Source organism: Paramormyrops kingsleyae, chromosome 1 (genome assembly GCF_048594095.1).
Source record: "Paramormyrops kingsleyae isolate MSU_618 chromosome 1, PKINGS_0.4, whole genome shotgun sequence".
NCBI classification, from domain to species: domain Eukaryota; kingdom Metazoa; phylum Chordata; class Actinopteri; order Osteoglossiformes; family Mormyridae; genus Paramormyrops; species Paramormyrops kingsleyae.
Genome location: NC_132797.1, coordinates 68,320,091 through 68,344,975, shown reverse-complemented (window position 1 = coordinate 68,344,975; position 24,885 = coordinate 68,320,091). Strand labels below are relative to the sequence as shown.

At 41.3% G+C, this 24,885-nt stretch overlaps 1 protein-coding gene across 1 annotated transcript in view; it reads right to left on the bottom strand.

Moving 5' to 3' along the window:
* LOC111849550 (voltage-gated inwardly rectifying potassium channel KCNH7) overlaps positions 1-24,885 on the bottom strand; it is a 73,168-nt gene that overhangs the window by 27,106 nt on the left and 21,177 nt on the right. The window contains exons 3-10 of the mRNA XM_023822557.2: positions 24,268-24,423; positions 14,802-15,236; positions 14,480-14,512; positions 13,360-13,574; positions 10,026-10,112; positions 6,959-7,384; positions 3,408-3,807; positions 1,990-2,189 (exon numbers count right to left, since the gene is read on the bottom strand). Of these exons, the coding sequence (XP_023678325.2) occupies positions 1,990-2,189; positions 3,408-3,807; positions 6,959-7,384; positions 10,026-10,112; positions 13,360-13,574; positions 14,480-14,512; positions 14,802-15,236; positions 24,268-24,423 (1,952 nt within the window). The remainder of the gene's footprint in view (positions 1-1,989; positions 2,190-3,407; positions 3,808-6,958; positions 7,385-10,025; positions 10,113-13,359; positions 13,575-14,479; positions 14,513-14,801; positions 15,237-24,267; positions 24,424-24,885) is intronic.

Sequence of the window (24,885 nt, the reverse complement as noted above, 5' to 3'; positions counted from 1 at the left end):
TTATAAAAGCAAAATAAATAAAACAAAATATATAAAGAGAAAACAGATATTATTGGATGCGACCCATACACATTGAAAGCAAAATATTTGTGAGCCGTGCGCTGTACGCTGTAAAGATAGTGTTAATTATCTGCTGGTTTTTCAGATGTTGTGATTAACCCTGAAGCAAATGAAAGCAACTAAGTTTTGAGGATTGATTTATTTCTGGCAATAGCTGCAGAAGAATAGTGTGCACGGAATATATCAAAGTATTCACATGTACAGTAAGTACAAGTATAAATCTCATACTTCATCATATATTATTATTTATTGCCATCTTATTTTTGTCATAAAGTTCTGCAATTACATTGCTCTATGCTATAATGTTAACATTACGGTGTTGTGCCATTTGCCATTGTTATTAAAACAGTTCTGGTATGATTGTACATAAGGTGTTTTAAAGTGTTTTAAAGGTAAATTGCTGATCAATTCATTTTATCCCTGGATGTGGGGCTTTCATTTAGCTGAAGGGACTGTGAATTGATTCTTTTTGTGTTCTTCCCCTGATGCGTATGATGCTGTCATACTCGTCACACTGCGGTGTCCCAATTTTAAAGTTATCGTTATGATTTACAAAGTGATCTCCAGAAACTCTGACGCTGAGATCTGCTTTTATGATGCTGTGTAACCATCACTGGCACCACTCACCAGATAAATCTTAATGTCTCCTCTCTGGATCGGTTTTTAAAATGATTTTTGTACAATTTTGTCGAGAGCATCGTTGTTGTTGCAGCCGACACAACTGGCTATGACAAACTCAGCAAAACAGCACAGATCGTACACCAGAGTTCCCCAGATCTCCCTGCTGAAACACAGCTGAATAAGGCGTGTTTGAGCAGAGAAATCTGCAAACTGTGTTGCAGACTGGCCCTCCAGGACCGGAACTGGGGAACCCTGCTGCACACACCAGCTGCGTCCCAGTTCAGAGGCTGCATCTTTTGAAGAACACGGTCAGTGTAGCTTTTGTAGGCTGCATCCTTCTAAAAATCCACGCAGTGGATGCTGGGATAGGGTGAGCCGCAAAGGAACCATCAGGTGGAAAAGAAGGACGCATTTCTAGGCCGCATTGTTGCGCTGCTGTGTTGCTTTCGGTCTTCGAATGCAGCCTATGAAGGCTGCAGCCTCAGAAATGGGACTCAGCCACAGATTATCGTGCATCAGACAGGAAACTGTGCACCAAGATGGCGGATGATGGCCTCTGCAAAGTGTGGGTGCTACAGTGTGATGTCACTTGCAACCCTCTGTTTCTTGGTTGGGAGGGGGTGGCACTTGTTAGTTTTTGCTTGGGGCACGTGATTGGCATGTGCCAGCCCTTATTAGGAGCTGCTAAGTTGAACTGTATTCCAGGATTAGTACATTTCTGGAGAAACAAACAAGCACTCCCTTCATAGACAAAGATTGTCATATACAAAACCCTGCTCTCCTGTATATGCTGATGAAAGTAATCTATTGAAGATTATCTCTGCCATATATTCTGATATGAAAAAAGCTGAAGGCTGACCAGGCAACTGCTCTTGTCTGCTAAGACATGCTTGGCCGGCGAGATGTTTTATAAACAATTAGGAGGGATGCCTGGATCATCAAAAATAAAGGTGTTTTCTTATACAATTTGTAAAACTGGCAATCATTTTCATTCTCACATAAATACCTCCTGCTCTTACCCGAATGGTGAAGTCATTCCGTTCAAAATGAAGCAAACAGGAAAAAGACAAGTTTGTTATAAGAACAGTGAATTTAAGCATATGGAAATCAGCCTGGGAAATAGATGGTGTTGACATTTTTAGGCGAGAAAATGAAGAACTCGCTATGTTGTGGTATTCGGGGAAAGTAGCTGTGAATATTAAATGCTCAGAGAGGAGTGAGGGAAAAAGAAAATTCCAGGCTCAGTTAAGATCCACGGGGCTCTCGATTGTGGATAATCAGGTGGCCGTGGAAGAGGGCGGCGCGTACCATGTTCATGTCGATGCCGTTGGTGTAGGTCCAGGCGTGCTGAAAGTACTCCTCCAGGCGCTGCCGCAGGGGGTTGGGGATCTGGTGGAAGCGGATGAACTCTCGTACCCGCAGCATCTGCGTGTGGTAGCGCGCCGTGCCCGAGTACAGCCGCTGGATGATGGCCGACACGTTGCCGAAGATGCTGGCGTACATCAGGGCTGAAGAGAAACAGGACAGGGTGGGCATGGGGGGGCAACCATCCCAGTGACAGGAATGACTTTTGAGGTAGATTACCGCGTGCTGTGGCTGACTGCAATCAAGGTGATTAGCGCTGCCTATAATTAACAGGTGTGTGAATCTGGTGCCGGCTTGAGGTGAAGGTTTACATTTAGGACAGCAGGGGGCGACGCAGTAGCTGTGAAACTCAACACGGCACCAAAATGTTGCAGGTTCTCCATCAAAATTATTGCCCTGAAGTAGTAAGTTGATATTAGTTAAGTGCTGGAGACATTTGTAATAATTAAATTCAGCTATTAACTGGGTAGCCTTTGATCTCCAGACTTTGGTCGAGCCTTGTGTGTATGGAGCCTGTGTTTTATTTTTTAATTTGCAGATACTTTTATCCAGTGCTTAACATGCAAATCAGAAGGTGCCGGAATACGAAGATGCGGACACAGGTACTGTACAAAACACGGTGCTGATGCTCTGTATTTTTAAGAATAAATCTAAACTAATAAAGAACTAAAATTGCATGAAAATTGATTAGCAAATACATATTAATTATTATTGTTTTCTATGTTATTGTTTTTTTTAACTAGAGAGCTGCCATATCAGCGCAAATAGGCTCCGGAACGCAGACGGTCAAAAACAGAGAGGTCCTGGAAGGCATTCCGGAACAAATTAAGAACTTTGCTTTTATCCAAAGTTATGTACATTTGCAAAAGCAGGGTCAGACAATCCCTGGACCAATTGGGGGTTAAGGGCCTTCCTCAGATGCCCCAATAGCAAAATTACTCTGTTGACCATGGGGCTGAAACCCATGACCTTCTGATCATGGGTACAGTATGCAAACCCAGAGCCACACACCGTCCTGTTTGTATAGTTTTTCTCCAGCTACTCCTGTTTAGGAAAACTGGTGTCTCAAAAATGTTTGTGCGGCGGTGAGTGTGGGCCAGCATGTAGCCAATAACGGATTGGCACCCCATCCAGGATATCCTCTGCCTTGAGTCCTTATTTCCTAAGACAGGCTCCAGACTCACTGCGACCCTGTATTTGATGGCAGGTGGGTGGATGGACGTTTCATAACCGATTTATAATCTGCACCAAGTGTAAAATGAGACCCACACAATGGCAAGAGTAAAAGAAGAACATGGTGAAACGTTCATTCTTTTTTGTCATATCCTAAGGAGGAAAAAGTGCCTGCAAACCAGACTCACAGCCAATCAGCATGACGCATATGGAGAAGATCTTCTCAGAGTTGGTGTTGGGCGAGACGTTGCCAAAGCCGACGCTGGTCAGGCTGCTGAAGGTGAAGTAGAGCGCCGTCACATACTTGTCCTTGATGGAGGGCCCAGAGTTGGGGTCGCTGTAGTTGTAGTTCTTCCCGATGGACACGCCCAGGTTATCCAGCCAGCCGATGTTGTGCTCCAGGTACGGCTTCTCCACGTTGCCGATTGCGTACCAGATGCAGGCCAGCCAGTGGGCGATGAGGGCGAAGATGCACATGAGCAGCATGAGCACGGCGGCTCCGTACTCCGAGTAGCGGTCAAGCTTCCGGGCCACGCGGACCAACCGTAGCAGACGAGCCGTCTTCAGCAGGCCAATCAAAGTGGTCGTCTGGAAACAGAGGGGTAGGCGGGGCAGGTGACTTAGGGACTAATGAGGTTTTAGTAAACCTACAATTTTAACATATTGTAGCCAATGGCAGAAAGGCACCTAAAAATGATCCTCTGCATATCCAATGGGTGACACCGGGGACTACACAGAAAAAAAAGCAAACGTACAAAGCTTTTAAAAATATAACAAAAGGAAATATAATCCCTGCAAAAGAGATTCGGACGTAATATTCTCAGAAAGATTATTTTACGCAAAAAAAACCCCTGCACTTTTATTGCCCCAAAACGATCAACCTTTGAGTGAAACCCAAAGCGCTGAAACTGTTTTCCCTGCTGTAATAAATGTGGAGTTTCCCTCGAGATGCCGAAGCTCCCGTTATGTCAGCAGGATTGTTGCGGGTGGCCAGCATGATAATGACAAGAACTTTCCGGTAGTATATAAAAAAAACTGCTGCTGAATAACTACTCCAAACTAAATACTGTGCAGTAATTACCACCATTCAGAGGCCATTCGTTTCAGACAGGCGAAAAAGCCACAGGAACCTGCGGATAAAAATCTATGCAAAATTCTATCTATAAAATTTTATAAAATTATGTCAAAATAGAGGAAGAAGGGTGGCTTAGTGTAGCGTCGTTTTCTCCCACCCCCTAACACCAGGGGTTCAAATCACACCCCCACTATGCATGTGTGTCATCTATGTGTCGAATGGGTCTCACTGCCCAGTGTGGCCTCTTTGGTTACAATGCATGTGTAGTAACATAAAATCAGACCAGCTGCAAGTATTTGCCCAGGCTTTCTTTGTACATACAGTAGATACCTCATTATGTCGGCTATAAATAACTCCTCGCATATACAGGAAATGATACTGATGGAAGCAGCATCTTGCATCGAATGATGAACATTGGAGGTATTTAAATAGAGTTTCCATAGTTCTCACTAGAGCAGCGTCATACAGTACGGTTGGAAAACGCTGATACCCATAGCTTGTCGACAAGCTACAGATACCTACTATTGTATGAGGTCTGACGGTATTTGCCTGTTTTCCACTGTACAGGGCACATCATGACCCATAAGCAGGGACGGACATTGCACATTAAATAAGTACGCATTTACACTGTTACCACAATCGATTGTCACACGTATCGTTTTAAAAGGTGAATTCGTACTTGTGGACTAGTTATGTCCATCCCTGCCCATAAGTCTCACATCATTAAGCCTGGTTATCTATACAACCGGCTTATAGTGTAAAATTTGACTTTGGGTCATCCACAGAGGATATATATTGCGTATCTTATCCTATACCCCTGGTAATATTGGCACGAGACCTACAAAGCTCCCATATGGTAAAGTACAGTTCCCTTCTGTTTTCTGAGACCCCAGCTGTGCCCTGATAAATGTAAATGTGAATTAATTACCCTGGCTGCTGGAGATGAATACATGCTATTTTCTCAGAATGGTTCGATCAATAAAATGAACAGATAATCATCACCAATTAATTATTAACAGTGGAGGGAAATAGCCTTTCTGAAAATAAATGGTTATGCCAGGCCTAGCATGTTATATTACCTGCAGCAAGCACATAAATGACCATAGATCTTGGGAAATGCTCTATTTGTTTATGAATAAGAAAGGTCAGGATGTAGTGAACAAATTAAATATGTCGTTGGCTCACATGTCTGCAGTTTGGGATTTGAATTCCAGCTGTTCTCTTTAGACGTATGGAGTTTGCTTGTATCTCCATGTCATGTTTGTTTCCTATATGTATCTGGGTTCCTCTTCTGCAGTCAGGCTAATTGGCACATCCAAATTTCCCATAGCATGAAAGTAGGAGAGTCTGATTCTGTATTACAGTGTCTCAAAGATTATGAATAAAATATGGGCACTCCTTCAATCTCCAACATCTCAAGCGATGCTAATATCTTCATCACGGCTACTCTTCACAGGGTGAGAAGAGTTTTGTCTGTGTGACATAAAGTCAGATCAGGTTTCTTCAGCTACCCCCAAATTCCAAATTAGCATGAGGGTTTAGAAAGCACGGAGCGCAGGATTAGCACATGCTGCCCGTCGCTGCCCCATTCAGACCAGTGGCAAGTGGGTTGAACCAGTCGGCAGCTGAGAGCACAGAATACATCCCATCCACCGCAGCCTTTGACGTCTCATCTGACCCATCGCCACTCCAAGGGAGCAGATGTCTTCTCCATAATAAACTGATTCCTGATTTTGAAGTTCACACATGGTCAACAGTGAGGAGTGTTTTTTTTTTAATCTAAAATATTTAAGTGGGATATTAAGAATAAAATCCATGCACAAGCTGTATGGATGCTATTCATTCGGCGTAACAGCCTGGGTCTATTAAACCCATCAACAAGAATTGCACTTAATTACTAATAAAAAAAATGTGACAATTAGGAACTTTCATATACACAGCTGCAAATCAGACTAATTAATTCTTATATCATGCAAATGTGTGATTTTAAGTAGTGTTTGAATTTTATTTGAATAATTCTCACCCCTTATTATGATACAGCAAATCAAACAAATAAAAAATCTCCACAATAAGAAAAGGAAATTAACTGATTTATAAACCTGGCTACTCGGGGTTTTGGCTTTGCAGAAAGTAATTGAGAAATTGCAAGATAACCAGAACCACCCCAAAGACAAAGTAAACTGAAGCAGTCATTTGTGCTCCAATGTCACTTGTCCTGGAGCCTATGACAGGAAGAAAGACAGGGTAGCTCCCTGGGCAGGGTGCCAATCCATCGCCATGGAACACATACAGTGGGATTTAACAATTTAGAAATGTCAGGTTGCCAAACTGCATGTCACTAGGCTGTGGGAGGACACCCACACAAACACAAGGAGGGTATGTAAACAGAGCCAGGCATGCGATTGGAACCGCGTCCGCTGGAGGTCACAGTGCTACATACTGAGCCACCCTGAAAGAGCAGTGTTTCCTAATCCGGTCCTTGAAGAACCACAGACTAACCACAGACAGTCCGTTTTTGCTTTCTCCCAGCTCCTGGTAGGGAGCAAAAATGTGCACTGTCTGGCAAGGAGCTCGGAGGGAGCAAAAACGTGGACCGTCTGTGCTTCCCCGGTAACTGGATTGGGGAACACTGCATTAGAGAAAAACACTTTGGTGTCAGCTTACTTCATCAGACCCAGATCCGAATATGAGCAAGTCGAAGGGGATGGCAGCAACCATGTCAATCAGGAACCAGCCCTTGAAGTAGTTGACGGCGATCTTTCCCGAGTGGCTGACCACCTCGTCGTTGAGGTTGACGTAGGTGGTGCGGAAGTTGATCAGGATGTCTATGATGAACATGATGTCCACTATGAGGTCCACCAGGTTCAGCGGGTTGCAGGAGTAGCCGCACTCGCGCCGTTTCTGCTCCTCCTGGTCATTGAGGAGGAAGGCAGCGGAGTAGGGAGTGAAGATGGCTGTGTAGATGACCAGCAGGAGGATGAGCCAATCCCACACGGCCTTGAAGGGGCTGTAGTGGAGTATGGTCAACCTCTCGATACGTGGCGTCTGTAATTTATATTCCGGCAACACATCTGCACCCAGCGACAGTACCTAAAATGACAGGAAGGGTAGTTTTAAGCATGTGCTCCGGGGTGTGAATAACGAATTACTAATACTCTCCTTACTGAAACCGTGTGTCTTTTTTTATACAGAATTAGTACTTTCTTATGCAGTTTAAGTTCTTTTTTCAAGAGTACATACGAAGTGCTCTGACAGCACTTTTACTCTTTATTTATTTAAGTGTGTCCAGTGTCTGCTACTTTCCCAATTTAACCGGTTTCCTAATTTAATTTTATAAGTTCATGTTGTGCTGTATTTACAACAATTTATCTTGCCAATGTCAAAGCATTTGTTCGAAAGCCTCACATCACCTAGTAGAGCAACTATTACACGTCTTATATCCAGTTTTTAGTATTGTATCCTTTGGTAAGGTGTCATACTGTAGAATTTTAAAAATAATGAATGTTGCATTTTTAAGACCCATTGAAAAACACTGCATGACATGCCACATTCACAGCAATTTATCTGGGCAGAATCAAAACATCTGTTTGTCTGATACTGGGTACTCCAGTGCGCCCCCCCCCCCCCCCACACACACACACACACAGTCCAAAAATATGCTAAGGTATGTTAAAGTTACCAAATTGGTCATAGTTCAGTGTTTCTTGTGATGGGTCGGCACTAGGGCTGTTGCGATGACATCGATGCTGAAAATACGTCAACATCAATATTTTAAATCGACACATTTTTATTATTATTTTAATGAGGACCATTATGATTTCTAAAACCCATCATCATAAGAAATGTCTTCCATGAATATCACTACATAATTATGGGAGTAGTTCAAATTATCACAAAACAAAAAGGTGGTTTTACACTGCAGAGTTCGGTGGCACTAGCATACTACAGAAGCACTAGCGCTATGCACAAGTGCCTGAAGAGAAAACACACAGGCACTCTTCTGGACCGCCAGAATAAGCAAAAAAAAGTCTTTTGTCCTTGTAGCTGCTAAACACACTCATTATTAAAGCCATACAGTTGCCAAGTACCATAGAATCTCCACTGAATAAGTGTTTGAGAAAATGTTTTGGAAAAAATCCGGGCTTATATTAAGTGGATTGATGGTGCCAGTGTGTGTTTGTGTGCATTGGGCTCGTTAGGACCACTGTTATTATCGTAAACTAAAAGTGAAATGAAAACGCACACTATACAAAAGATGATGATCCATGAACCGAAATAAAAATGAAAACTATATTTACAAAAAGAAACTTGCTGGACTTCATCAGCAAAAGCAGCACCCGCACCACCCCATGAACATCTTGCCTTGTCCATCCACAATATCTCCTTTTAGAAGATGTTGTGCTTGCTCAGCTGTCTCTTTCTTCACTTATCTCTTCCATGATTTACTAAAACAGCCGCATGTGGCCTGTCCCATTTACCGAATTTAATAAGCATAAGGATATGCTGAATTTATACAGATGCTTTTGGGTGCCACAATATACATCTCATTAATATTTTAGGCATGCTACTAATTTGCTTATTGAATTGTGGGCAAAAATGATGTATAATGTAGTAATTAAACGGTCTATTTGTTTTCTGGAGAAAAATGAATCATTTCGATTAATCGACCAATCGATAACATTGTCAATAGATTAATCCATAGAAAGTTAGTGGCAGCCCTAGTTGGCACCTCATTGTGGGTTATTCCATGCTTTGTGACCATAGCTATGGAGTAAGCATTATAGTCATTGTATCAGATGATATTAAGCTTTTGCAGAGATGTTTTGATTTTTCCCAGATAAATTGCTGTGAATATGTCATGTCATACGTTGTTTTTCAATGGGTCTTAATGGGAAAAGAATGCCAATTTCAGGTGGCATTACGTTTAAGATTCTGCAGTAAAATATCTTCAGTCTCTGGATATCGTAAATGTAATACTTGAGGTATCAGATGGCATTAAACTTTCGAAAGATGTTTTGACATTGGCAAGATAAATTGCTATGAACATGTCAGAACATGCATTAAGTATACATAAGGTGGAACGGATTTTGTGAATAAAAAACTGCCAAATAAGAAACCAACTTCAGCCTCGTGCTACGAACGTTATACATTAAGTAAAGCTCCTATAGTCAATGATACCAATACTTATCTAGATTACACATGTAATTTTATTTGCAGTCAAATTTCAGCCAACTTGGATAGCTAGCTTGGTAATTCATCGTAGGCTACCACTTTTATTACTAGTCTGCTGTAACCGTGTTTCTTTGTGTGAGATACCTACTACGTTAACTTATGACACTGCAGTATAATGATAGCTTTATTTCGCTTTAATAAGATCTCTCCCAGTTTCATCGACACCCCAGAGGATTTAAAATTAATGTACTGTAGACAAAAGTGAAGGGAGACACCCTAGATAGGATGCACTGCAGATTTTATATACCCTAGATAGGATGCACTGCAGATTTTATATACCCTAGATAGGATGCACTGCAGATTTTATATACCACAGTGCTAACACATTTACATGGGTATGGGGTAATAATTATGGACACAATTATTGACTAACTTATGATGTTTAATATTGTTATTTGGGTAAAAACATTTTTATGCTTTATGATTTTTAGAAGATGGTGATTCTCATGCGGTTATTTTGCCATAGTGATTAAGTTAAACAGCGTATATAGCTGCTCACCCTTTGCGGTCTTCCGCATGTGAACAGAACTTGTTGCATCTGCCCGGTGGCAGTTACGGGCAGGGTACTTCCGAAGACAAACTCCCCCTGAGGGCACAATATTACTGGTGGAATCAAAGTGAAGGATGGAAAAACTGTAAAATTAATCATCTGGCATAGGGCCAAGCCTTCCATGTTGCAACGATTCATTATTCACTGGCTAATGATTTGTGGGCAAATTAATAGAAGCAGCTGAAGAGGAAAGTTCTTCATTATGACATTGTACCTGCATCTTCGTGCTTAACTTATGATTATGCATAAGACAACATTACTCTAGCTTAACAACCTAAATATCAAATATTGAAAATATTCATGCGATACACCATATGTCTCTTGACTGCCTTCCGTAACTATAGCGGATTAAACTATGTGCATTTTGTTGCACTTGCATGCATCAGTGTGCAGGGGTGCTTTTTTATAGTCTGGAGTCCTAGGGGGGATTTCGCCTGTCATTATTTGACTGATGATAATCCCCTCTTATAGGACAACCAAGCGGTCACAGTACGAGGTGATGAGGAGGTGGATAGATGCCAGTAGCAGCTAGAATGGGACATGTGACGTGTGCGGTATTTGGGGCTGTGGATTTGGGACAGCTTTCAAGGAGCATGCATTTGCACCACTATTGGGAATGGCAGATTCCTGTTGTTGTCTACTGATGCATATTGTTTAGGGGACAGCCGTATCCTAAAGCAAAAGAACACTAAAATAAAATACATACTTGCATTTACTAATATACCCATAGTAATGTGATTTGAGTGGTTTGAGGGATTATTAATAGTAACAAGAGATGGATCGATGGATCAGCTGTCAGTCGGTGTCGGCCGAAAACGTCTTCTGTATGGCAGGATTTTAAAATATCTGATGTTTGCAAATGTTTGTAAAACCTCATGTATCAGTGTGACTAGAGCAAAACAACTTGATACAACTCACTTGATAAGGCACTTCTAGAGCAAATCACGTAAAGGAGTTCAGTGAATATGGGAAGCTAATGGAGTTAGTGAAGACGGAAAAAACTAATCCAATGACCAGACAATATGTAGTACAGGGGATATTTGAACGAAACCAGAGGTACAGCAGCAACAGAGGAATCGCAGCCATGTAATGGAATTCAGTGCTATTGATAATCAGCTGTTTTCCATTGTTGAGGACACTGGATTCTGCTGTTTGGTGTTGCACATAGACCCAAATTATATTATTCCCAGTTGGAAATACTTTTTGATTATAAATGGCTTGTTTAAAGGGGCCCTATTATGCTCCTTTTCACTGTTTGTAATTTTATTTTTAGGGTTTACTTCAATAGATTTACATGCTTCAATGTTCCAAAAGCACAAATTTTTTCTAATATTGTACATCTCTATCCACTCTGCCTATAACTGCCTGTAATACTGTTAGGGCTTTAAGCCCCACCCCCAATGAGCTCCATGTGCTCTGATTGGTCAGCTTTCCCGATTGGTCAGCTTGCCCTACATGTTCCGCCCCTGTCTTGTAGTCTGCAGACAGATCCTTGCAGGTAGATGGCCAATAAGGATTGTTTTATGAGGTGACCTCACCGTGTCATGGAAGTAAGAGCTGGAATTCCAACGAGGTGTTTCAGGCATATTAGAAAAGAGTGGTTTCTGTGGTGAGAGTTACTCCCTATCAGCTTCAGAAATGTTGATCAGTCCACCTCTAATAGTAACCAAAACAGACTGGTAATTTTCCAAAGGCACTTCAAAATTGTGATCATTAGGATGATAGGTGGCATGCTGGTTAAATATCTGTATATAACTGTTTTGAGTGCAAACCTTTAAGGAATTTAATATGTCGATAATTGCATCATTCCAGGAAGTAAATAATATCCATTTGCATGTAAGCATAGTCCATTTCTCTCATTTCTCTCCCCATCACAGCACCCTGAAGAGGGCAAAATTTTGCAACTCTGTGTCATTAAGGTTTTTGTGTATTGTGTATTGTCTTCAGGTTAGATCGCTTGTCTGCTTGCACTGTGCTTTTTTCTGGACGTGTTAGTTTACAGTTAAAATTATCCCAGGTTTTCTGGAATCCCACAACGGTGGTATTCGCCTGGATTTAATGAGCTCTGCAAACGGGCTGTGAAAAGAAGCCCTTTAGCTTATAAATAGCACATTGAACACTGATGGCTCCATGTATTGCTGTGCACAGAGGAATACAACAATTTCCTCTGACTTGGCAGTTAGTCGACCGTGCATGTTTGATATCCGGTGGAAGTTACTCGGAAGTCTGATACGCTTGCTTTTCCAAAGAATGGATAAAAGTATAAAATTGAAGAAGAGTTATCGACTATTGTGATACAATCCTTGTGCCCTGTACAAAGACTGATAATATCAGAAGGATTAGACACAGAGATGGATATCTGTTTAAGTAGGGGAGGAGCATACACTGTGACATAACCATCAATGCATCAAATGAATAAATGGTGACTACTACATTAGGCAATCCTAAAAGCAGGTGGATGGCTTGATATCTCTAAATTACCCCTTACATGTGTATGTGTGCAGCCCAGGATGTGCCCTAGTACCCAGTACTTTCTGGGATAGGCTCCAGGATCACCACAACCTTGTACTGGATTGGCAGTTGTGGAAGACTGATGTCTGAATGGATCGACTGTCAAAACTTTATTACACTTTCATGCATTGATGGAGAGCTTGCGAATGACTTTTCCATATGGATGAATAATGAATGTACGGTAAAGCTTAAAAAAAAAAAAACAGCATCGAATTACTTAAAAAAAAAACACCTCATTATGATCAACATACAAAATTGTAAAAATGAAGGAAGACATCTGTTTTATTTTAGCTGGATGGAAATGAGATTAGTATTCATAAATTTACTCAAGAAGCAGTAAATAAATTCAATTTTTAACCATAGCTCTGAAATGGTAACATCTGTACGCTGCTCTTACTCCAGAGGAAATCAAATATATTTTTACTTAGGACTTTTTAGAATTGAATGGAAGCCCTAATGTGCTCATTTATTAAGATAATGTTTTTGTTGTTCACATGGGAATTAAATGGGGAATTTAAAAGCAGAGTTTATATCTCTAGTTTAAACTACATTTAAGGAGAAAGGTTAAACATATTTTCAATTGATTTCCTATTCTGAAATAAATATGACTGCAAGTTTAAAAATCATAAACTGGAGGCATCTGTGGGGGTGATTTGTGTGACTTTATCAGTGGAGTGAACTTTTTTCCAGCCGAACCAGATCACAACAAACAAATGATGATGACTGTGATCCACAGGCAATCCGCCAACGACAAGTTGTCAACCCATCCTACCTGTGTAACTTTCTCTGTAACATTGTGCGTTCGGTCCTTGACCTTTGGTGCAATTATGGTCTTCTCCGACGTCGGAGGGGAAGCCATCTTCTTCTCGTTGTTTGCTTCGGAGAAGTTGAGCGTAATAAGTGGGATTTTGTTGATGGTGCTGTACTTATTGAGGTTGGAATCTGACGTAGAGCCTAGTAGGCTTGATTTTAGATGGTTGAATGGACCTAGACATGTAAAACAGACAGATATGCAATCGAGCAAATTATTCAGTGCTACCAAATATAACCATACATTTTTTTTCTTTTCGAACGGCTAAACACTGAAAGTGATGTCGTTCTCTGTTGGAATGTATGATTTCTAACTCATTTGCATTTATCATCTGAGAAGATTCATTGCTAAAAAGGTCCTAATATGTCAGAATCAATGTCTGTATGATAATTTATAAATACTTTGGATGATTTCAGTTGTTCTTTCTTTTTCTAAAGTTCATCTATTTGGTTCCAGCAAGAAACAAACAACCTGTAGATGCCATAATACACCCATTTCTCACTGCTAGAATCCAGACATCATTTGCACAGCAACACTGAGAGATTTGCGGCTGTTGTGAAGCATGTGTGCATTTTCTATGAAGAAAAAAACGCCATGGCACAAATGTAAATGACTTTTACACAATATCACCACACACTGTGATCTTAAGTATAAGTGAAGGTGAGGTTTTGACAGCAGCTGACTGGCAGATAATCTCTACTGTAATACATCTTTATGGAAAAGCTAGTCTAGATGGTAAGTGGGAGGAAGATCCATGTAATTTCCCTCGCTGAGTCACAAAGACTTCAGCAGCTTCTTTGGTAGATGGTAAGGTGAGTTTGCATGGCAGAGAGTCTCAGTACATGACATGAAACAAAGAAGGGATTTTTTTTTATGTTCATGCCTTTATGCTGGGTGACAGAGCCACAAAACTCACACTCATTCATCTCCAGTACCGGCGACAAAAAAAATTCACAAATCTAGAAATAAACACAGCGAGCCTTTAATGGGTGCCTTCCTTATCTGTGACGGTTGACACTAAGGGTAAAATGGCACATGCAGGGAGTTATTCCCCTGTCATGCACGCGTGGCACGCGGTTACCTTTCACATTCTGACCGTCGTCTGACGAGCAGCCTTGTAACCGTGAAAGGAGCAAAGGGTGGAGAAGAAATGAATTTCCAACAAGAGCAATGAAAGATTATTTTATGCCATGTAAATGTACAAGACTATAATCCCACTGGACAGCAGGTATAACAGTGCAATGCATTGTGGGTGTTAATTACTCTCTGCAATCTAAAGATTAATTACATCAACTGGGCTGTGCTACTGACTATTAAGGTTCTATACTATATTAAGATTTTAAGTCACATAGACACTATGGGTTATAAAATGTACTTATTTGGAAAGTGTTAAAAATGGGTACCTTCACTTGGATGACGGTCCCTGAATGCACTCTTGGTGCTGGACCTGAAGGCCTCGATGTCCTGGACAGAGGACGCCCGTCTCATGCTGTAGAGACTATCCCGCAGTGTACCCTGGGCTAGGAAGGTGATGGCCTGGGGAGGGTCAGGGTATAATCGGTCCCACTGCCACTTGGGGGAGGAGTGATCAAGGGGCCCTGAGACATTGACGGGCGTCAGACACCGGCTTGAGCCGATGAGGGCCCTGGTGTCGTCCACTTCCGAGGGGCTGCAGCTCTCTTTGGTGGGGGACTTTAAATCCCTCATTGTGATGGATTCGTCGCTCCGTTTGGGGAGATCTATCATCACAGCATCCGGATCCTCCTGAGGAAGCGACTGCTTGCTGCCGCCCAGTAGGTTCAAGGCTGGTAGTCGTAACCGGAAAAATCTTCCCTTTTCTATGGAGAAGAGGAGGAAAATTTTACCCCCCCGAATTCCTCATTATGGGGATGTCATGAAAGTAAAACGATCAATTGATCACTTGCCACTTTGATAACACCATTAACAAAATTTGAAAACCACCAAAATGGAAACAGCTGAATTTATTGTGCACCCATATGAAAAATGCTGAACCGTGGAATGCTTGGAAGGACTACCAGAAGGAGACCATCACTCTCCAAATACATTCCCATCCCATAAATGATTTGGAAAGCTACTGGATGTATTTGAGATAAAAGTAGAATTTCATGTAATAAATAAGAAATATAAATAAATGAATAAATGCAGGTCCATAAGAACATCATCTATTATACTATTTTGCCAATTTGCAATAATAGTACCTCTTAATCATTGAAAGAACAATAAACTGACTTCTGGATTATACCAGAAAAATGTTCAAGTGAATAGTAGGGTATCTGCTTGAGAGCTGAAGCTAAACAGAGATCGAGTTACACAAGATGGCAATCCTAAACATACAAGTAAATCTGCAAAAGAGTTTCTGAGACAGAAGGAATTTAATGCTTTGGACTGGCCAAGACAGTGTGCCAAGCTCAGCCTGTCTAACGTGCTGTGGAATAAGCTGAAGAAAGGAAATCTGAGTTTGTTAGAGCAGTTCTCCAAGGAAGAAAGAGCCAAAATACCTACAAATCAATGAGCACTATTGCTTAACAGGAAGAGGATATTTGTTTGAGGTCATTACTGCTAAAGGCACTGCTGTCAGTAGCTCAGTGTAAAGGTTCATGCACGTTTGATGCTATGAGATCAGGGTTTTCAATAGTGATCATGTGATCAGATCATGTGATCAGATCATGTTCAGGTTAAATAACGCAAATTATTCTGAAGGGTTGACAAAATTTCTCTTACTACTCTACACATATAATTTAAAATAGGATAACTTTTTATTATTTGCATTTGTATTATTTAAATGGACAAAGTCAGTTATTCTCCCTGCTTGCACAAATAGCTTACATGATACAATCTATCATTTAAAATTCATTTTAGTTGCTTCACCGTCTTATTTTCAGTTTATCTGGTTCTCTCAAAACTGTGTTTGTCTGCTGAACTTAATTAGAGGCTCCACAGTGTTATTTTTAAGCATGACTTGATCAAACAAATCTGACGTTCACTCGGTATTTTTTTCCCCTCTTTGAAGTCTGTTGAATAATTTATTTAGATGACATTTGCTAAAAGTTTATTGACTGAATGTTACGTGAATGCTTGTCCACCTTGGACAAATATTATAGGGCAAAGCAATTTGTGCTATAAAATAATACTTATAAGACGCTCTGAATGTCTGGTGTGTGGAAAAACATTAATTTTTGGTGTGTACAAAGGTATAAAAAGGACTATGAGCTAATCACCCTTGGGGCATAGTAATGTCTATTCAGACCATCATGAATGCAATTTTGCTGTATTTATACTGGGCCTTTGCAGTTAAGATGGAAAAATAATTATTCAATTTCAGATCAATTACTTCTTAATATGGTAGAACTGTATCCTCTCTCTTAGATTCCGCATTTCTTTCCTGCTGTAGACGTGGGTCCCTGCAGCTCCTGTGTTCTCCCTCTATGTGTGTAGGTTTAGATGAAACGTTATCCCCAAACTACCGTTACTGTGTGCGTCTGTTCTCTGTACTATATTTTGATCCTGTCTGGAGAGTTCCCTGCCTCATGCCCTATGCTACCTGGGATGGACTCCAGGATCACTACAGACTCACACTGGATGAGCACTGCGGAGGGAAAAATGTTTCTTTATATTAGTGTTCCAACAACTAATAAAAATAAAAAAATAGCCGACAACGAGTTTTGTCGTTGGTTGCACTTTCACAGGTTGCTGCGTACACTGGGCATGGAGACGTCACCACTTTCATTTTTCCGCGTGCTGTTACTCTTCTGTACGTACTTCATTTGTCTGTGGACGCAGACGGTCGCGCACATGTCTACAGCAAGGGCAGATGCATTGCACCGAACACGTACAAGTACCGTAGTGAAATGGGTAAACTTTTTGAATAGTTTTAAAGTTGAGCTCTCCACGGTATTTTGAAATCTTGCCAACAAAATAAGCCGTCCCCCCCCCTCCCTATTCTGGCCAATTTTATTGCCAAGATTTCAGAATAGCACAGTAGCGTTGCTTTTGAAACTGCTGTACACTGCTGTATGAAGTATAATTGTTGGCAAGCTTAATATGGAGGGGACAGTTGGTCTTTGTTTATATGCCACTTTGTCATGCTAAACAGAGATTCTGTACACAGCGTAAAGGTTATATTACAGCTGTGACTTAAAAATATCTTTTTTTTTTAAAGCATTTGCACTTTTGTTTAAACTCTGTGTTTTGGCCCAACTAATTGACATTAAAAACAAGCCATATCTGTTTTGTTTGGTTCCTTATTCCTTGTTTGCTTAGTTTTCCTTGTTGAACCTTTAGTGTTTGTTAATTTTCCCTTAGTCTCCAATGCTGTTTAGCTGTAATATGACACACTCGTTCCTTGTTTGCCCTGAATCCTTGTGAGTGGTTAACTGGCTATGATTCTCACCTGTCCTGTATTGTCTTGTTAGCTGTATATTTAAGTACCTCTTCTTGTTCTTTTCTTTGAGAGTTCATTGTAGTTGAATGTGGTTGATGCTACTTCCTGTCTGGTTGTCACGCTGTTCTGGTGCTTAGTCCTGCTCCCTATGTTGCTCAGTTCCTCAGTGTATTTGCTTTATGATTTCTTTGTTACATTTTTTTTTTCTCCCATTTTGTTTTGAACCATTGCAGACTTTTGATCTTGAGCCTTCCCTCTTGTGTTCAGTTTTGCCTAATAAACCCCTTCGGTCTCAGAGCTGCAAGTGGATCGTCTACCTTTTTTCTGCCTGCACAAATACCCCACTGTGACATTCTGTATATATACAATACGGACACTATATGGAAAGTATGGGGACACACTTGCATTCAGGTGTTTCTTTTAGACCCATTGCCACAGGTGTATAAAATCAAAGACCTAGACATGCAGTCAGGTTTGCAAACATTTGTGAAAGAATGAGTCATCCTGAAGGACTCAGTGCATTGAAGCATGGTGCTGTCATAGGATGCCACCTCTGCGATAAGTCAGTTTGTGAAATTTCTTCCTTGCTAGATATTCCCCAGTCAAGTATAAGTGGTATAATTGCAAATTGGAAGCCTTTAGGAACAACAGAAACTCAGCCATGAAGTGGCAAACCATGTAAAGCAACAGACCGGGGTCCCCGAGTGCTAAGGCACACAGCGCATAAAAGTCACTAACGCTCTGTCGACTTGATAACTGCAGAGTTCCAAACTTCCTCTGGCATTAACCCCAGCAAAAAAACTGTGCGGGGAGCTTCATGGAATGGGCTTCCATGGCCGAGCAGCCGCATGCAAGCCTCACATCACCGAGCGCAATGCCAAGCGTCAGATGGAGTGGTGTAAAGCACGGTGCCACTGGACTCTGGAGCAGTGGAAATGTGGTTTGTGTAGTAACAAATCACGCTTCTCTGTCTGGCAGTCTGATGGACGAGTCTGGGTTTTGTGGATGCCAGGAGAACTTTACCTGCCTGACTGCGTTGCGCTAATTGTGAAGTTGGTTGGAGGAGGGATAATGGTATGGGGTAGTTTTTCAGAGGGTGGGCAAGGCCCCATAATTCCAAGGAAAATAACTCTTAATGCATCAACATACCAAGACATTTTGGACAATTCTATCGTTCCAATATCATGGGAACAGTCTGGGGGAGGCCCTTTTCTGTTCCCCGCATGACTGAGTCCCAGTGTACAAAGCAAGGTCCATAAAGACATGATTGGCGAGTTTGGTGTGGAAGAACCTGACTGGCCTGCACAGAGCTCTGACCTCAACCCCACTGAACACCTTTGGGATGAACTGGAACAGAGATTGCCAGCCAGGCTTTCACATCCAACATCAGTGCCTGACCTCACAAATGCTCTTCTGGATGCCAACTCCATATTGATGCCTATGGATTTAGAATGGGACGTCATTAAAATGCCCGCAAGTGTAATGTCCAGGTGTCCCCATACTTTTGTCCATATAGCGCAGTTTACCGTAAAAGATAGGTAAAATAATCACATCCAATCCTTAGTTCACATCTGTCTACTAGGTATGAATAATGTGCCTCACTTTGGACAATAGAATGAGCTGAAAAAATGAATGCAAGTGTAAATCGATGATGCAAAGGCTTTGTCATACTTTGGGGCTGCCTTGCAGCCCAGATGGGTGGAAATCATAGAAGGATTAAGGAACAATTACTGTGTGTTGTGACACATCACTCCCATAACCATCATTAAAATTATTTGCAATTTGTGCCACAGCAGGACTTCTGTTGGTTTGTGCCAAATGAGCCAGCATTAGTTTACATCTTGCATCGGACAAGTCATGGACACCCAAAACCCTGTCAGCAGATGGTGGTTTTTCCCTTCTTGGACCACAGTCAGTAGGTACTCGCGACTGCGGACCATGTGCACCCCTCAAGCCTTACCGATTCTCAGGTGCTCTGGCTCGATTGTCTGGCTATAATGATTTGGCTCTTATCAAAGTCACTCAGATCTTTAACCCTGCCCCTTTCTGCACTGAACAGGTGAAATCCAGGTAGCAAATGTTAGCGTTCATCTAATAAATGTCTTGTCATGTGTTGCTTTTATGAGATAATTGATTTTATTTCCTTCAGGGGGGGGTGACAATGTTTTCGTTCTTCAGTGTATATATAGAAATACTACATATCTGTGTATATCCTGTTGTCATGATTGTTTATCACTTATCGTTGTTGGTTTTTTTATATCAGACTGCTGAGGAAACCTATGTATAAACTAGTTGAGATATAAACGATTGTAGGTGACGTCACGTTGGACTATCGGAACTATCTAAGCACCGTCTGTCTCATGCTCTTGCCCCTTTAATTCATACGGGCAACACAGACAGAGCGACCTGCCAGGATAAGAACGGCGCATTCATTACTGGAGACAAAAAAAAACCAAAAAAACGCACAGCTCTCGCAGCTGTCAGGCGAAAACTTGAAACCCCGTGATACAGGAATGACATCTGTTGTGAAACACAGTATCACTCTGTAAGCGTGACTGCCCAACAGGCTATACATTTCAAGTGGAAAGTCTTTCGTTTTCACCCGTGGTGCTCCCAACACGATGGCTGTAAAATAACGTTAGGGAGTAAACGAGTCTGGCAGCCGGACGGCAGTCACTAATCTGCTATCCAGTCCCTATTTCAGGTCCTGCTAACAGAAGCCAACCAGAAAGCCTGATTAGTGACAGTTATTCCCGCAAACCCCAACCTAACAGCATGACCCACTGTGTTTCCAAAATGACGATTTGGGATTTTTTCCCCCCCTACAGGATGTGCGGCTACTCAGTGGCTGCTAATTGTGTTACATTTGCAAGATACAAGGGCACTCCAGAATAAACTGCAAGTCATCTGGCCAATTTGGTCTTTGCCGCCATTTTTCCATCTGCCTTTCTGTTATTTATTTGGAGTTTTCATTTGTCGGTGCTACAGGTCCTGTAGCCATCATTGGCTGATGCCATTATTGTTTGCTAATGTCACCGTACGCTGACAGTCTGCTACATATGACAATTTCGGATTTGAAGCGCATACCACACCACTGCACCACCTGCAGTGGGTCAAGGGACCATCTCTGCACATGAACGTTTGTGCAACACCAGTCACATGAGTGTAGATTGATTTAATTTGCGTAGCTTTTCCGCTGTTTTTGTGCAACTTCATCTGGAATACAAGTGCAAAAATATCCTTTCATACTTGCATGTACATTCATAGCACTACCATCGCACCCATAAAGTGTTTAATTTTATACCCAAAAACAAAAAAAAAAAATCAGCAATCATTTCCTGCAAACGCATTAATTTTTCATTTCCATACAGCAGCTATCAATCCCTCTGCTGTAAATCAGTAAGAAAGCATGAAAACAGCTATATAAATAACCCATTTTAATTAAACACATTAAATAAAGGCACTGAATGTACCAGTGTGAATGAAGCACAGTGAAACCCAGAGCTTTTCTTAGCCACACTGGTGTATATAAATTAAATAAATGAGCTTCCTTATCTTGTTATATAAAGTGTGCCCAGTGATGAGGCTCCCTAAGCATATAGCATTACTCTCTCTCAGCCCTTTTGTATGCTGGTATCTCCAGGCACAATGAAATGAGATTTTTTTTTTTTTAATTGGACGACAGTTTCTGCAGGAAACAGTAAGCCATACGTGTTAAATGTATGCAAAATATGGATACAATTGCTAATTAATTCAAATACATCACAATAAAATGAATAAACCTGAGTTTGGCTTTTGAATGGAATGTAAGGGGGAACTCAGTCTGTGTAGTTACAACCATTCTTGCTTGTTGGAGTTGGGCAGAATATATATTTTCCCATGGATTGACTATGAGGGGTTGTGTGTGGCTCAGTGGATTAAGCCTCTGTGCCTGTGATTGTTGGTTGTTGGTTCAAGCCCTACCCTTAACCCCCCCCCCCCCCCCCCCCCAATGCTACAGAGGTGCACACCATATTCACGTTCTATATTAATGGCATCTCTGTCCCCATGTGTCACCTACTAGGTTTTCATTGGCATAGAACAAGAGAGAAATTACTGATCACTTGTCCATTGTATTGCCACTGTGGTTAAGCTTCGTTTTTTAAATTTGTACATCAGTGGTTGGTTTATGAATCATGGCAATTACTGCTTCTGTGGCTGTGGATTTACCATGTGCATTTGTTAGCAGACAGACAGGAGTCCAACTAGACTTCTGTAGATTTGGGCTGGGTTAATGAACCACAGCTAGAATCACCTAAATTGGTTGTTACAGCTCGAACCAGTTGCGGCTGCCATATGCCAGCGTATAAAGATTATGGGATGTGGGAGAAGAGCAGAGCATACCTGGGGGGAATTTTTTTATTGCTGCTGCTGATCTCAAGAGACTTGGCAGTTTTAGGCGTTTTGGTGCCAATGTGCTGAAAACTCCTGCTGAGGGACGAATGACAAACCATAGGAGGCCCTAAGGGGAGCTGAAGCAGCATTTCAGAGACTCTGCCTACGACCTGCTTTTCTGGTTACTCAGGTCACCTGGACGGACGCCGCCTCATGGGTGGCCGACTGCACTTGCTAAGTATAGAGTTGTCTGAAAAGTTATGCTGGGATTTAGAAGTTTCCTTTTATTTTAGAGGTTTGCACACTGGGACCATGTGGACGGACCGGCCGGCACCCAATGGAACGGCAGATCCAGTCCCCGCTGCAGATGGAGCTGGTTGAACACTGATATTTTGACATCACCCTCAAAACGATGATGATATTTATTTCCCTGTTGTTGCTGGTTTTGTGTTGTGTTGACCTGGTGTTTGTTTGGCACCTCAGACTGCAGTAGATCCAGGTTTCTGTTGGGACATCAAATAATATTATTTTGGGCTTCCTGATTTTTAATTTTTTTTTTTATGATCTTTTAGGTCAGGTTTCCTGGTCTAAGTCTGGTCCCGGACACCTACTATCCGGTAGGTTTTGTATCCTTCCTGGCTTCTGATGAGTCACACTAGTTCTCAGGTAAATACCAGGAACAGTGCAGCTCATCAGAAGCCAGTCAGGATAGAAAACCTACTGGATAGTAGGTCTCCAAGACTGGAGTTGGAGTGTTTAGTTTGGTAATAATTATGTTATTGTTTTAAAGTTCTTATTACTTATTTAATACTTAAATTTCTAACTACACTGTGCAGCAACTTTTGTTTCAAAATATCTCTGTCCTGGCCCCAAAGTTTGTGGGAATAGCCATCTTCTATACATATGAGGCATAAGAAATGAAAAAATAACACTTATTGCTCAGGAACAACAAGAAGAAAAACTGGTACATGACGTTATATAACAAAGAGAGTTTTTATGTTGGTGAGTCTTCTGGTTGTGCTGTGGGATCTGTACTTATTAGGGTGGGGGTTGGACACACATACCAAACTGTGTAGTTTGAACTATGGTCAAATACTCGGTGCCAATAATTGAATTGTTGCTGGAGCAAAACAGGCACTAGAGCTCGAGTGGGTAAACGTGACCTGATATGGATGGCAACTTTCGGCATTTTTTTCAGGGGTCGCTGGTTATGCCAGACCATGTGCGAAGGTGCATAGTGTTTGAGCGCTAAATCCAAGCATGTTTGGAGACCAGATAGTGCTTGTGATTATGTTCTAGGTGTGTGTTTTTCCATAGTAAGATGAAACCGGGTATTTGATGGAACATTCCATAAGGTGGATAATGGTGAAGCCATTACTTTGAAATTTATATTTAGGAACATACCAAAGGTTTATTATTTTAATCATTAGTGACAATGAGATCAGGGCTCTTACAAAAAAGTATAATAAAGACAACATATGACTTAAAGTAAAAATTGCTTGAAGCAGTTTTGCTTAGCTGTCATTTTCATTATCCATTATAATCTCACATGAATTATTTAAATTGATAAATTATTCCCAGCATAATTATATTTTGAGTAATAGCAGCATGCGTCAAATCATAGAGAAGTATAGTACAAAAGAATGTAAAGATAATCAGAAATAATTTCCTTGCATATATGTGTTTAATAATGTCAAGATGTAACATGATAAGTCTTGAATTACCCAAATCCTGTCAGACAAGTTTTCAGACATATTCAGGTCACTGTTTATAGTTTGCAGGTGATAAAAGTTTCCAATATTTTTCCCCCCACTCATGCTATTAGATAACTATTTTTGCCCTAACATTTCTGTATCAGGCTTTATGATCGAGGACCCCAGACTTGTCTGGATGTGCCAAGTGAAGGTCTGTACTTCTCAAATGCTGTCCTTTCTGAGCGATTTATTCCCTTTATAACAGGGAACACTCACCCTGGCTGGATGAGTAGAGTATGATGCACTCTGGACAATCTGGACACCCCTGATATCAACTTCCACTGTCTGCTGTAGATCTATTTACTGTTAGGGGAGAAGAGTTCTGTGCTGGCTACTCACTGTGGTCAGATTTGGGTGGAGTTGTTTGGCCCAGCTTCTCCAGAGAGTCGCTGCTTCCCTCGTCCAGCATGTAATCAAAATTTAGGATGAACATCATCGCCACACCTTCCTCGTTCTTCACCGGGATTATGTGAATGTTGCACAGGAAGTCGGATCCTGCAAGAAGACACATGGCTTTGTCATTTCCTGTGTGTTTGTTACAGGAAATACCTTCAAGCAGCTTAATTAGTCTTACTGGAGAGCTGTGAACCTTATGAAAAGCTGCCTCTCGTTTGCGATGCAGCGATTGAATTCAGAGCACCGGAAACATCTGGTTGTTTGTGTAGCACATTGTTAAGTGATGTTCAGGTAAAAATGGATGTTCACAGAGTGCCCTAGTACCCCCAATACCCATAAACACTGAAAGATATTAGGAAGAGTAAAACACTTATAATTTAACTATTTAAAGGTTATCCTTTACTGCTTACTCATGCTTGTCCTTAATTACTGTTTCCATTTATTGAAAATGTTCAGTGTGGCAAAGTATTAGTATGTAATATACTGTAGCTACGCTTAAATACAGTATAGCTGTAATAATTTTATATAGCAGGTCTTTCTGAGTGAGTATGTGTTGCACCT